This window comes from Paralichthys olivaceus, chromosome 7 (genome assembly GCF_024713975.1).
Source record: "Paralichthys olivaceus isolate ysfri-2021 chromosome 7, ASM2471397v2, whole genome shotgun sequence".
Classification (NCBI taxonomy): domain Eukaryota; kingdom Metazoa; phylum Chordata; class Actinopteri; order Pleuronectiformes; family Paralichthyidae; genus Paralichthys; species Paralichthys olivaceus.
Genome location: NC_091099.1, coordinates 22,463,424 through 22,478,569, shown reverse-complemented (window position 1 = coordinate 22,478,569; position 15,146 = coordinate 22,463,424). Strand labels below are relative to the sequence as shown.

The 15,146-nt window shown below is 40.4% G+C and overlaps 2 protein-coding genes across 3 annotated transcripts; both read right to left on the bottom strand.

Annotated features, from left to right (window-relative positions):
* Window positions 1-1,078: 1,078 nt before the first annotated feature.
* On the bottom strand, window positions 1,079-5,070 carry myod1 (myogenic differentiation 1). The gene is made up of 3 exons (XM_020079496.2): window positions 4,315-5,070; window positions 3,152-3,233; window positions 1,079-2,758 (listed from the first exon to the last, which is right to left on the bottom strand). The coding sequence occupies exons 1-3, from the start codon at window positions 4,900-4,902 to the stop codon at window positions 2,538-2,540; spliced, it is 891 nt and encodes a 296-aa protein (XP_019935055.1). The 5' UTR covers window positions 4,903-5,070; the 3' UTR covers window positions 1,079-2,537.
* Window positions 5,071-6,923: 1,853 nt separating this feature from the next.
* LOC109624656 (ferritin, heavy subunit) lies at window positions 6,924-12,362 on the bottom strand. Of its 2 annotated transcripts, none has more exons than XM_020079498.2 (3): window positions 11,796-12,362; window positions 10,555-10,701; window positions 6,924-7,776 (listed from the first exon to the last, which is right to left on the bottom strand). In XM_020079498.2, exons 1-3 carry the CDS (start codon window positions 11,964-11,966, stop codon window positions 7,489-7,491), a joined length of 606 nt encoding a protein of 201 aa, XP_019935057.2. In that variant the 5' UTR covers window positions 11,967-12,362; the 3' UTR covers window positions 6,924-7,488. The 2 variants fall into 2 exon arrangements, with proteins under 2 accessions (XP_019935057.2, XP_019935056.2); XM_020079497.2 differs by having other exon boundaries at window positions 6,924-7,779; window positions 11,796-12,352.
* Between the last annotated feature and the right edge of the window lie 2,784 nt (window positions 12,363-15,146).

Here is a 15,146-nt window from a genome sequence, read left to right as displayed (position 1 = left end):
AACATCAGCCAGAAGAGCCAAGGACCTCTGACAGGTTCAGATCCAATGAGTAGGTCAGTGTGGAACAAAGTGTGTTTGGACTTTATAGACAAGTGTTGGGAACAGGTGTGACATGGTCCAATGACTGTGAGTGATTCTTAAAGAAAAGTTTTGCCGTCTGAATCGACTGCGGCACCAGTGGCCACTTTGGAAGACGTAGGCATTTACAATCCAACACAATCTGTCATTAACAATCACCATCAAATGATGTTTTAGCATAGATATCAGTACTGGACTGCATTATGTATATAGCTATCTTACTCCATAATTATGTGTGTGATGTTATGTCTCCCTTATTCATTACGAGGACTGAAAAGTCGAAACACTTCAATAGGATGCAGAATGTACAGTGTCTAATGTATATAATAATAATGACTTCGTACAAATTGATTTTGAAACTTTCACTGCAAAACTGATGATTTAAGTTTTTTGGTTTGAAAGTTGGATCATGTGGAACAGAAATACCTGCAGGTTTTCTGAGTGATCACATGGTGGCGCTGTTGATCTTTGGGTCTGTGACCAGACGTTTTAACAGCCTTTTGTTGAAGACAAAGTTTTTCAGTGTTTGTGGAGAATGATCTTAAATCTGACAGTGTCTTTATATCATGATGTGTGGTGATGAACAAATATTCACAACATAAAGATATAGAATAAATAAGATGTATTTTATATCAATATAACAACCACTGTATATTATATATATATATATATATATATATTATGTAACATTTGTAAAAAAATAATATGATCAAACAATGTTATGTGATATGTTGTAATTAAAGGTAATGGATGGGGGATAACTATGTATTAACTATGTAACTATTATTACCTTTAAAATTAAATCCCAGCTACAGTTACTGTTTATAAAGGCTACATTTATGAAATCAATGTAAAATCTGTATGTAGCCTAAATGCAGCAAAATATTCAATGTTTTCTTGTAGTGTACAAAAATTGGCCTGTATGTATGAAATAAAAATAATAAATAATCCATAGGCTTAAATAGCAAACAATCATTAAATAATTGTACATTAAAACATGTTTTGTATAAATAAGCAGGTTCATTTATTTGTCATTAGACTGTCACTCAGTTTTCAGATGTATAAATATAAAGTTTAAACATTTTCACAACAAACAGAAGCACATACTGACAGAAACATTAAATACATAATTAATACTTTCAGTTGGAACAAATCAGCTCTTATTTACATAATATGTACAGAAACAGAAAAATGGTCCTCCGCTGCAGTGAATGAAATTGATAAATGAAATCCATATAACACTACGTTTACTCCTCTAATACTTTAATCGTCTAATCTGAGGGATTTAAGAGTCTGTAGTAGTATTTTTTATTAAGTATTAAAGTTTTACTACAGATATCTGGTACTTTTTAAATAAATCATATTATTATTGTACTTCTTTTTTTCCTGAGGGAATTCAACAGCTGGGGCTTTTAGAACTTCAGATGGACGAATGTGGAGGAATGTAAATGGATGGTTTTTGGCCTCCGTCCATCAAATAGACTACACACAGAAAGGAAGGAAAATCTATCTGAACGACTCGGCTGAGCCTTAAAATAGTGTTTTCATAATTTAAAATAAAAAAATACAAGAACTGAACTGATCGCTATTTATCAATAAACCTTTTTTAAGAAATGTTTGCAAAAACTACATTTTCCAGCATCCAAGTGGTTTGAGCTCCAGTCTAGACCACATATATTCCAAACATATGCGAAACTATGGAAGGTCATTGCTGCCACAAAAAACAATGCTCGTTTAAGAGGTTAATCACTTGATATATGGAGTCAACATTACAACTGACTTTGTATCTCCAGTCATATTTTTGCATTTCTGTCACTTTTTTTTATTTTGAAGATAATCCACTAATAATTTGATATGATAAAACAATTGAGACAGTCTCTCTTGTTATTATTATTTACAGAGTAATTGCAGGTATTATTTGACTCTTTTATATGGAACTGTTTTTTCATTCCTTATTTTACAACTATGAATAAGATTTAAGAATAAATGTTTTTGCTCTTAAGAGGCCTGTTTTCAGAGCTTATATCTGTGTCTCATGAGCTTCATCAATGCATGGAGCACGCTCAGTGTATAACAAATCTATAAATGAGATTTATAAAATATCAGAGCCTGTTTGTTGATAGAGACTAAGATGCGGCTGAAAGCCCAAACACTATTTAGGGGTAAGGGAGTGGGCCAAAGATTTATTTTTTCACTTTTTAAATGATAAACTACTAAGAAACCTTCATTCTCATCTTTTCTTTTTTTGACAGGAATGAGCTTCCATATGTTGATCTACAAGAAATAAAAGCAGATGTGGAGGGATGTTGAGAAAACTATAAAAACTTAACATGTGATGCAAACAGGGTGTTAAGAATCAGTTCAGTCGCTATAACATTATCACTTTCAGTGTGTGTGTGTGTGTGTGTTTTTATGAGTGGACTGTGTGAGAGGATGTGAATTGTCCCAGGTTTGAGGGTCTATAGGACTTGGTAGATCAGGTTGGGGTCCTGGCTGGCGGTCGGAGAGGGGACCTGGAGGGGTCCAGGCGCTGCTGTCTCACCCGTCTGGTCGGTTGGCGGGGACACGGGGCCGTCCACAGCTGGCATCAAGCTGCTGTTGTCGGTGGAGATGCGCTCCACAATGCTGGAGAGACAGTCGAGACTGGAGACCACCGATCTGCGGTCACTCTTCTGACCACCTGCAGATAAAACCAAACACGAGTTAATACTTCAATTATTAAAAATTTAAAATGTGGGCTGAATTATTTTAAATGCAACATGACAAAAATGTGGACAGTTATATGTAAGATATTCAACAGAACTGACGATCTTACTTATAAATTAGCCATACGCTAATTAGCCGTAATAATTTAAACCAAAAAAAGCTTTGAGTTCATCTCAAACTAATTTGTCTCATAATTGAACGTGTCAAATTTAGGATGATAGTTATAATAACAATAATATAATATATATAACAGATCAGACTAATCTAAAGGAGCTGTTTTACTACCAGAGATGAATGAAGTGGTTCATTATTTGAATGAGTGATTATAAGAGGCCTGTGAGCTGGTTATGTCCCTTTGCTCTCTTACCGTTTGGAGTCTGGGAGAAATAAGAGCTGCTTTCATAACTTCCTCTCCTGGTGGACTGACAGGTCGGCCCGTTAAAATCCGTCTGAAGGAAGAAACAGAGACACTGATTCAGAGAGGACTCTACGATATCAAAACTCCATTCACACACACACACACTGATAACTTACACCTTTAGAGCTGTTGAAAAAAACTATCATTTCATAAGATAATGATGAAAAGATGAAGAAAATACTCGAGATTTAGTGAGAAATAAAAAGGTGGAATAATTCCCATTGAGCACAGACACACTAGAGAATTACAAATATTTCAAGTTTTAAGTTTAGTTTTCCTGAAATGGTTAAATTATCGCGGACCAACGAAAAATGACCCATCGTATTAATTAATTATTAACAAATGACAGAACGAGCTCCAGCTACAGTCCCATGTGTCAGAGCCAGAAATTAAAATAATGTGAATAAATAAATTAAATTATATTTATGTGGGCAACAAAATAGCAATCAACTAAATATGTAAATTAATTTATATAGAAGGTTAAACTCGTCTCAACACGTTTCACATTTTATTCAATCTATGCCCGGGCTCAAATTATTTACTTAATATTTGATGGCAATATGAAAAAAATAATAATAATAACACTTTTAACTTTTAAGATCTGCAGTTTTTATGCATTGTAACATTTCTCCTAGTAATACTTTAACGAAATACAAACATGTGGGTGTTCATATAAAATGTGTGATTGTATTTTAATAGTGAGGGAAAGCTACTTTAGACTGTGTGATGTGAACGAAACTGTTGATTCCCCTATGACAGATAATTACATAGTAATGAAGAAGTGCTTGTAACTTTCACTGTTAGTAAAAGGTGTTGGAAATAACAGAGCGTAAAACCACAGGCCTTGTGTGGTTTCATGTATTTTACACGGGGATTTGAAAACCTCCGTGTGAATTTAGGTCAACGCGTGGAAAATGGCTGAGTGTGGTCAGAACTGACGGAACAATGAAGACATATTTCAAAATACAAATAAGGAGTAGGGCTAAACAAGAGAATAAAACATCCATGCGTAAAGACTCGCTGGAGAAACTCGTGGAAATATGAAATCCAGTCAAAGCGCACACTTCTCCACTCTCTCCCCCTGTGTCACACCTGTCAGTCCCTGGACTCACCATGCCGTCGGAGCAGTTGGAGCGGGGGCTGGAGGCGTCTGAGTCCCCGCTGTAGTGCTCCAGCACCGGGTAGAACCCGTCGTCCTGGCCGCCGCGCAGCAGCGCTTGCAGGGACTCGATGTAGCTGATGGCGTTGCGCAGGATCTCCACCTTGGGCAGCCGCTGGTTGGGGTTGGCCGAAGTGCAGCGCTTCAAGGTCTCAAAGGCGTCGTTGACCTTGCTGAGCCGCCGGCGCTCCCGCATCGTGGCCGCCTTCCGCCGGTCCGCGTTGGTGGTCTTCCGCTTGCAGGCCTTGCAGGCCCAGAGCAGGCAGCGGCCCGCCTGGTGGTGCCCGCTGGGGGCACGGACGTGCTCGTCGTCCTCGACCTCGGCGTGGTGGTGGAGGTGCAGGAGGGAGGATGGGGAGGAGGAGGAGGAGGAAGGGGAGGATGAGGATAAAGAGGAGGAGTCGTCCGGCTTCAGCAGGCCCACATGGACCAGCCGCGGGTCCAGGTCCTCGAAGAAGTGCATGTCGCTGGTGTTGAAGCAGGGGTCATCGTAGAAATCATCAGCCGCGGGGATGGGGAAAGACATATCCGACAACTCCATAGTTCAGTCCTTGGCACAGCGAGCGAGAAGACAAATCCAGTGGAAGACACAGAGGAGTCTGGAGCTAAAAACAAACGCAGGAAGAATTGGAAGGAGACAGTGGTGCAGTCTGAGTGTTTTCAGGGGGAATGTAAAGTCCTGTCACAAACTGGTGTGTCCCCTCAGCTGTCTAGTTGGACCAACTTATACCTGGGACACCCGGGGGGGGGCGGGGGCCGGGCGACCGTGTCCACTGGGGTCTGACCAATCAGCAGCCAGCGGGAGGGGTTTACAACTTCACGCTAATTAGTGTACAATTACCCCTAACAGAGCTGCGGGGGGGGGGGCACACATGTGGACTGCTTCATACTGAGGACACATTACGTGCTGGTTACAATCACAGCACATTACAACACTGTGTCTATCTTAACGTGTAGATTTCTGTGATACATCTGAAAAACATTCTTCAGAATCACAAATAGTTTATTCATCCCAGGGGAAATTGGGGTAAAGGTAAATGTACTTGTTGATTAATACATCCTATTTTTATTATTAATGCTGCAATCTTTTTCACATGTATACATTTGTGTTAGATTTTTTTTTATAAGATAGCATGTCGTTTAAAAATTGAAACTTAAATCTATAAACCTACTCAATCGAAAAAGTAAAAATAAAGTGGGCTAAATAAGTACATGTAACTAAACGAATAAAAATAAAGTAATAGGAGGCATATAACCTTACCCTAAATCTGTGTGACCCCCACTAAGTGTTTATAGGCAGTCTAAAGATATATGTTTTTATTTTTTATATATTCAAAATACACTGAAAATAATGTAGCTTTGAAAGTGTTAATTTACTGTATTTTATATGAAAACACATGTTATCTCTGCTGTTAAATTATCATCATTGTAGCCTCAGCTTTGTTTTATGTATTAAAAATTGTATTTATAATTTAATACTTATTAATGTACCTTAAAGCTTACGTCAAATACACAAAACTAGAAAACTAGATATACCTCTCACAAAAACATGGCCTTCATTGAGAGGAATTTAGATGAAACACACGTGAAAACACCACTAGAAATATTTTATATTACATTTTTCACAATAGATCAATGTCACCTAAATCTTACAAAATGGGACGTTTAAACTTTGCTAATATTATTTAGTTCTAGGATCTAATTGTTGATGAATTTCTATTAGTCGCAATTGGAACGGAAGTACTTTCTTTTTGAGTTTCTGATTCCCTCAGTTCAGACTGTGATGTCAGAGCTGCTTCACTTCTGTGGAGGAACATCACACATCCAAACTAAGCTGAAATGCCTGTGGGCACTGAACATATTCAATGTCTTTACACAGCCAAACGCCATTTTTAAAGTGTTAATACTGCATGAAAGTGTGAGCCTGGTAATCAAGTAGAAATGTCATTGAGTTTAATTTTAGACCTGAGTGTTTATGTGTGTGCACGCAGAGATTCACTGAGCTCCTCCTCTCCGGCCTGCAGCTCTCAGCTGTCATCACAGCACCCACCATCCACACACGTTACAGGCAGATTAGTGATTTTCACTGTATATGCACCAAACTTTGCAGCTCGGTGTCGTGCAGCATGCAGCAGCGGTGATCTGCAGCAGGAGGGCGCTGCAGAGCAGAGAACTGACTCTCGCTGCAAAGCCCAGCAGAGGTGTTGGTCTTCTGTCCTGTTATAAACCTGTGCCAGTCAGGAGTGACAGATGGTTAGAAGCTGTGCTCTGTGGATGTCGCACAAAGTATTCAAACCCTCCACTCATAGGATTATCACTATCACTTCATAATGACTGACAGGTCTTTTAACGCAAGGCTTAACCCCTGACAACAACCAAATAACTAACAACTAACAATCAAAAGTTGTGGATGTCTTTTGATCACAATAATGTGTTTGTTATATCAATGATAAGTTCAACACACTTTGGATGTATAACTTAATATAATAATAAAATAATAAATAGATAAAAGGTCAAATGACTTTTCTTTATTTACATGAGAGAAAACACTGATGAACACAGTTTCTTCACTCAAACTTTATTATAAATTGTCAGACACTATTGAGAATCAAATCAGCAATAGTGTAAAAACTATTCCAATACATCAGGGCTTCTGAAGCAAAATAATCAAAAGTCACAAAACAAGAATCTATGATAAAAGTGAATACACTGTGAATGAATAATAAACAATATCAATTATCTGTTGGAATGCACACATTCACAAACAAAGATGTGAGTCGCAGAACACTGTATTTTCCCTTTACAACTGGCTTTAAGTACATTTGGGAAACATTCATAGTTCTTGGAAATAATAAGTCAAAACAAACCTTGTGTACAGTTTTGTAGTTGGAATTCCTCAAAGGATAGTGTGAAAAATATATACTCTTAATAGAAAAAGTGTGGAGAAATTTACATTATATCCACTTATGGTTAACCCAAGTTATCACAAGATAGAGCCAACAATACATAAATATATGATATATAATAATATATAATATATAATAACAAAATGTCAGATTTAGTTTCAGAGGGGTGGAGTATTATACTGTTCACTGGTCATGTCTTCCTTTAAGGTGAAGCAGATCGATCATCTGTTGAGTTCTTCCTGAAGCTCATTCAGGATATACTCCCCAAACCCCCTAGTTTTGTCATTGGTGCAGCCCGTCCGACGGGCACTGGTGAGCAGGTCGCCCAACAGTTTGAGACGGTCAACCCGTGGTGCCAAGAAGTGGCTCTTCACAACGCTGGCCGTGTGCGGGTCCCCGTGCTCGCGGGCCAGCTGGCTCAGCTCCACCAGCACGCCGGCCTCCTCTTTAAGCTGGAGCAGCAGCAGCTCCAGAGCTGGTAACACGGCACAGACCGCCTCACAGCCCGGCTTCTGACAATCAAAGACACAAATGCCATGATGGGATTTCATGATTTCATCTGTCAAGAGTGCATATTTTAAAATCTCAATTGACTGATTCATTAGGTTTGAGTACTGGAGCTCCCTAAACCAATGATGGAAAACAGGGTCTTCATGCTCGCAGTAACCTAATATAGATTACATGTGCAACCTCAAGATTAAAAGACAAACGTTGGCATTGGAGTTTCTGTGCCACTGTGTGTGTGCTTCAAACAATGGAGACGGAAACTGAGCCGATCATGTTGGAATTGGAATAAATGTTGAACTGTAGATATATATAACACTACGAGACAAGATTTAGATGAATAAGATATGTATACAACCACTGTGCTGACGGAGGCTGAAGGAAGTAACTAAAAGTGCAGGTACAAGGATATGCAGCTAAGACATACCTGCAGAAGTTTAAACAGTCTAAACTTTTACTTCTCTCCTGCAGCACTGAAAACAAAGTTGACAGACTTTCTTTATAAATGATAACAAAATTGAAAATCAGCCTTATTTGACCCACTTTTAACTCTAGTGCAATGTTAATACATCTCATCATGATAATATTTGTTTGCTGACTGTATTTGAAGTGGTAAACACAAAGCGTGTTATCCGTTCGACTTCAAAATAAAATCAACAGGAAGCTTCAAACTGTAACTGCATGAAACGTAGTGTGAAGCTGAATCAAGATGAGCAGTAAAGGACTCTGAGACATTGTGTTGTCTTAGGTACACTGCATAGAGACACGGATAACAAGGTGTCCCAAAATGCCGCTGACTGGGCCTGGGCCTCAGTCCTGAAACGATTTTACACGACTCATAAACCTGGGGCGGTGGTCGGAGGCCACACTGTGACGCGCCAGTGCCACCACCGAAGCTGTTGGCCATCTGGAAACACCATCAGCAGCCACCGTCTCTCTGCCGCAGCATTAATCTCACCAATTTCAGGAACTGGGGGGGGGGGGGGGGGGGGGTACACCCTGACCGGTTTACAGCCAGAGCCAGGGGAAGGTCTTCAGGGGTTTAACCTCTCTCCCTCTCTCCCTTCTCCTCTGGCCTCTTGGTATCTCAACCCAGCCCCCTCACCCGCTCCACGTCGGCCCAAATGAAGTGCTTCGCTCCAAAATGAGATCTCTGCCATTTGGAGGAAAAAAAAGAGACAGAGACACCTGCTCTGACAAAATGACAGATAGCACAGGAGGAAAAATAAATCCTCATGATGGGACGTTTTAGGAGAAACATGAGGTTGCTGGTGGTGTAAAATGAGAAGGCAGTTACAGACTGAAGCTCTTCTGTCTCCCAGATAAAGTTCAAATCATAAATTTTGTCTCAAAATGGATCCACAAATCAGCTCTTCACAGCAGATCATCTGCACGCCTCGGACGAGCCCACCCCCACACAGCTGAAGTGTCTGTGGACAACAGATGCTCTTGACCCTGACCTCTGACTAACCTCTGTGTTACACAGTACACCTACTCAAACACTGCACTTAAGTACCATTCAGAAAATACAAGTACATTTACCCAACAGCTGGAATGACTGTTTACTTTACAGTTAAATATTTTACCCACAAAGCATTTATGTATCTTGAAAATATATGATGTCTTGTTAGATATCAAATTAACAGCATAAACACAGAAACAAGATAAACGTATCAACCAACTAAAACATGGTGCACTCTGTAGAGCTCATACCTCAAACCAACAGTCCTCCAAAGTTGCATCAAATTACACACACTCATAGATTTCATGTGCCAGATTTTTTTCCATTAAGATCCATTAATAATTTCCTGGTTAACTGGTAAAAATGTCAAACAAATGCCCTTTGTTACAATGTCCAAGACAGTGATAAAAGAATTCCTGCATCTGCTCCTTTGGCCAGATCTGAGTCATCATGTTATGAGTTGTTCCATGCCTCATTCTTCCACCAAATTTTGCGCAGGCAAGACCAAATGACAAACCAACCAACCAAACAACCAACCAACCAAACGAATGAACAAAACCAACTAACGGACAGGGGTTAAAACATAATCCTATTGATGGGTGGTAACAATAATGCCTCCTGCTTAATTTAGCCACTATAGCACATATTAATCACACAGGACTTGTACATAAAACTTCAGAAAACATGTAATGCACTTTTTGGAACTATTTACCAAATTTCAGATATTAATTTCCTCAATTTCAGAAAATCCTTATTAAAAGAGTCTGAGCCTGGAACCAGGTCAAGAAGGACGAGCTACAAGATGACCATAAAATATTTGATGATAGCAACAAATATCTGTCAATTAACAGAAAGAGGCACAGGACTGTGTACATAATTATTAATTATTATTATTATGTAGAAACAATGCATCCCATAAACCACTGGGAATGGTCCCTTTCCGCAGTGTCTCTTCTTGAATTTAACCTTGTTTGAGCTCCAATATTAAGAGCTGTTGCTATTACACCTGAGAATTGTGGGTAGTGTAGTTCTCCTACACTATCCTTAAATGCAGATGATACGCACTTGTGGCTTCTACAGGAGCATTTAACATCATTTCACACTGTCTTAGCTTGTGGTAAATCTACCTTGGATGGTTACAATATTATGGCTGAAAATCAGAATCTCTATTCAGACATGAGTGACATATCTTCTTCCAGAACTACGCTCTGTAGCACCTCACAACATCCCATGTAAAATATCTTGAGTTGTTACAAACCTTTTTGATTTGATCATTTAACACCATTGATGGAACAAACTCTTTCATCCTGACACTTCTCACCTGGATGTCTTTGCCGCAGTATTTGCCCCCCCTCTCAGCCAGGTAGCCCAGCATAGCCTCGGCCTCAGTCTGCTGCTTCAGCGCCTCCTGGTGGAAGAAAGAAGCTACGCGAGGCAGGGCATTGTCATCCCTCTCAAACGCACTGGCCTGTAAGAGATAAAACAAAGGCCTCACACATACCCTCAGAGTGACAATCACACAGCCTTGTACTCAGACTTCTTTCTGCCTTTGACATTTAAAGACACACTCACACACGTGTGACTTGTAAAGCCCTGTTCAAACTAAATATGTCAAAAAGCAAAGCTGCCTTGGTCCAAAGACTCTCAGAAATAAAACCTCCACATGACTGAATCTCAAGGACAGAACCAGTATATCTTTTGTTGCTCACCCACTATACCAACTATGCATCATTCCCTGGCTCAGGTCTTTTAGGATGAATCCAAATATCCAACATCCTCTGACTTATTGCTCTTGGATTTTCGTGTGTCCATCTGACACATCCGTTTTGTGTCCATCCTCATCATTTTTCTAAGTTTGCCACAGAGCACAGGGAAGATAAAACCTTAAGTGTTCATGGAGATATACATTATTATCATTATTATTATTTTATTAAATATCACTCTTATTACTTTCATTGTGACAACAATCTGACAGAGCTTTAATTTGATGGTAACACAACTGTTAATGGCCCAAAATCTAACAGGTACAAAACTGTGGAAAGTCTGAATAAAAGTGATGTCACTTGGGTCTGAACACAATTACCCACCAATTAACATGCTCAGTCTAAAAAAGGACAGTAAGGAAGTGTATGAAAATGTTCAGAGGGAAGGTGAGCAAAGGTTGGGACGGTCTGTTCACTTTTTCTTATCCAAGGGTTGAATTTCATTTAATTATTGTGAGATGAATGCAATTTTTTTTTTTTATCAGAAAAAATAAAAAACTTTAGTAAGAAGAGCAATCCTGTTATCATTTTGATGACTGGTGGCTGAGGACATTATTGTTGCTATAGGCTTAAATACTGTTTTGTTCAATTACGATATTACGAGATACTGGAGGGAAAGTGCTTCTGTTTTGCATTTTATCTTACTCAAACGTATTTATTGTGATATATTAAAAAAAAAAAATCCCAACCACAGTCCTCTGACAGAACAGATATCCTCTGACTGTAGTACAGATATCCTCTGACAGTAGTACAGTCTCAGCAGCAGAGCAGACTTCATGAGGACGGACGTGTCTCCTACCAGAGCCTGCAGTTTGTACGCTCCGTCCCACACCAGGCCGCTCACGCCGCACAGAGCCTCCTCCACAGCGGCGGGCAGGTTGTGCCTGACCAGGCTGCTGCCCGCGGAGCTCCGGTGCGCTCCGCACAGAGGCAGGCTGCTCTTCAGCCTCTTCCCTGCGGGCTCTGCCATGTCACCACCCGGACAGCACAGAGCGCTGACACTTGACTGTGATAGGCTACAACCACAGGCTGCGGAGGTTCATACGCACGTAGCTCCAGGTGATAAACACACACGCCTGCGGGAAGAAAAGAACAGGAGAAGCGGGTCTTTCTCCCGCAGACCTGCGCCCCAGCAGAGGATAAATTTAGCCCGCACGCGTCAACTGCTTCCCGGTCAGCTGCTCAAGTTCATCCGGGGCGCCTGAACTGCAGCCATGAGAACAGCTAAAGTTAATCAGTGCAAAAGTCTCATCAACAGCAGCAGTAATGGAGCCATCAGTCTCCTGCTCAGATTCCCCTGTTTTTAGTTGAAAGTCACAGTGCTCAGATTTACCTTTAAGTTATTCAGACAGGAAAGAGAACAGAAGAGCTTGTCCTTTCTATTCACTAGATGTTTTTCATCTCATCAGGAGGATTTGTGAAGAGTTAACCTGCTCAGTCCTGCAGGTCCTAATGAGATTATAATGAGGGCCTCATGAGGGACAGGTTCATTGTAGGTGTCCCTTTGAAAATATAAAAATAAGAATAATAAGGATAAACATTATTTCTAGCATGCTCCAAAAGTTACAAGGTGATACATAAAATAAAGTAGCCTATAAGTGCAAAAAGCTAGAAAATGATGGAAAGGTCAGATCATACACAGCAATGCACTAAAACAACGGAGATACAAGATCAACAATAGAACAACACAAAACGGTGTTCCGCAATCTGTGTGCAGAGTTTGGTGCGTTTTGAACTCGTCAACGTCAATATTAGTACAAATTGAAGCAACCAGTGCTCTGTAGACGTCAGTGGGGGTGGGGGAGTGAGCCTTCAGTCTGTGGACCAAGTTGGACATAGCTGCGTTCAGACCCACAGTGGACAGGGAGTTTAGGGAATATCCCTACCCCCCTTCCCTGATCAGGGATTGTCAGTTTGGGGAACTTCCCTTCACACATTTCTCCATTTGTAACACCCTGCAACGTCACGCTTGTTGACATCACTTCCTCCGTGTGTTACGTAAACACATTGGCTACCTGTTGCTGCTACTGTGGAAAACAAAATATTGTGTTGGAATGTATGTAACTTTTGTAAAAATTGGATTTGATGAATTTACAATCTGTACATTATCATATATATTATATTATGTGCAGAATAAGTACAGATACATATGTTGTTATCTCCATTATAATGTGCGCTCTGATCGTTTGATGGTTGTTGGAGTTGCAGTCTGTTGGAGTCAATAGATCGTTCCAGATCAGCCAAGATGTACAGCGGACTACACCAAAATCAAAATGGGATAGTTTCAGTCTGTTACATTAAATCAATCAGGCTCAGTTTCAATTGACATGTTTCAAAGTATATGTGCAAAAACTATATGTAATTGAACTGTGTTGAACTAAAGAGATTAAATTATGTTAGGTTTATATAATAACATGAATTTAATCCAAAACCCTACTGAATCTACACAGCTTTTATCCAAATGATCAGAGACTGCCAGCAAGCAGACAACAAATGCTGATTTACAGTAATAAAAGTAGTTTATTATGATTTAAGTCGTTATGATATTGACACAAGATCATCCACTGCCACTGATGAACCCTCCTGTCTTCTTTATGTCGCTGATCAGCTGGCCATCATCGTCGTTTGTTGACCCCTGGTTCTTCCGCCTCTCCCGTTTCAGCTCAGCTCCTCGAGGCCGGATGAGTGACGGGAGGGGCTGGCGGCTCCCCGGGGGGTCAACTGGTCCAGGAGGGAAGAAAGGGCGACTGTAACCCTTGACACGACCCCCCCTTGCTCCAGTAATCACCTGGGCTGGACTTTGCTGTAACAGTTTACAGACACACAGCAGGGGGTCAGTCACCTTCCACCAGGTGAAGCTGGAGGCCAGCATGGCAGAGGACCGGATACTCCGACACGTCCATCTGTGCTCCTGCTCTGCACTGCTGCTGTCACACATCATCCACCCTGATGGGCTTCTGCTGTCTATGGAGTTCTCTAGTGAGTCCCCCTGAATCAGACCTACAATAAGTCGTTCCCGTTTTCTTCTTTTGCGTAATGGAACTTTGGAGTTTTTCCATATACAGTCTTTATGTGCAATGAATGATTTACCAACAGTAGCTGCTGTAATATTTTCATATATTGAGTGTTTATTTCAAAGTTCTGTTAAACTACTGACACAATCCTTAGACCCAAGGTCACTTTTCAAAATGAAAGCTCTGTAATTCAGCTCATTACAAAGCATGGCTCCATGAAAGGAGATCTGCACCTACAACTCCTGTGAATGTCTGTGTCAGTCCGATATGGTAAAATAATTATCAAAATGACCTGGTCGGACAGATGGCCGCAGGCGACTACCTCTGCTGAAGTTTATCAGGAAGTAGAAGAAGAATTTGCTCACAGACTGGAGCCCCACTGCCTGCTGCAGATCCCTGTGCTGCTGTTTCTTCAAATGTTATTAATACTGAATGTATGACAATTACAAATTGGAACAAATTCCACACTGCAGCCAATCAGAGCGGACAAACTTGTGACACAACACAAAAACAGACAGAAGGGCAAATAAGGGGCACACTGACTGTTACCCTGAGAGTTCAGGGTTTATAGAAGTCAGCAGTGTCTCAATCCAATACATTTTACTCCCTTATGGTGGGAATACACTGTGTGATTTTGGGCTGTCCCAGCTGAAAGGTGTACAACATGTAAGAAATATGGTGATATGCTTTGTTACATTTCAAAAGAAGTTATCATTGAGCATACATGTATCTCTAGCCCCTTTTCCACTGGTCAAAAAACCCACTTGCTAACATCTGGCTTTTGTCTGCAGTTGGAATGGATCAAATCACCCTTCAGTCCTGTGTCAAATGTATCTGCAATGGACACAATTGTTTATCGGTTCCAAACTGATGAAAATGAGATACCCCGGTGAACGCACCTATCTGGGAAATAGGGAGGTGATAGAGCGTGAGAGAGGTTTCAGTGCATTTGTGACATAGACTATGACATACTGGGGAAGAAAACATAAACACTAACTTCTCTATTGATAATGGAAGAGGAGTATTTACTTGCAAAAAAACAGTGTATACCTGCTGATTGTGGTGTTAAAGAGGTATAACCTGATGTGACCCAGGTTTATTGGCTCTGTGTGTAACCTGCATTGACTTGTAAGATT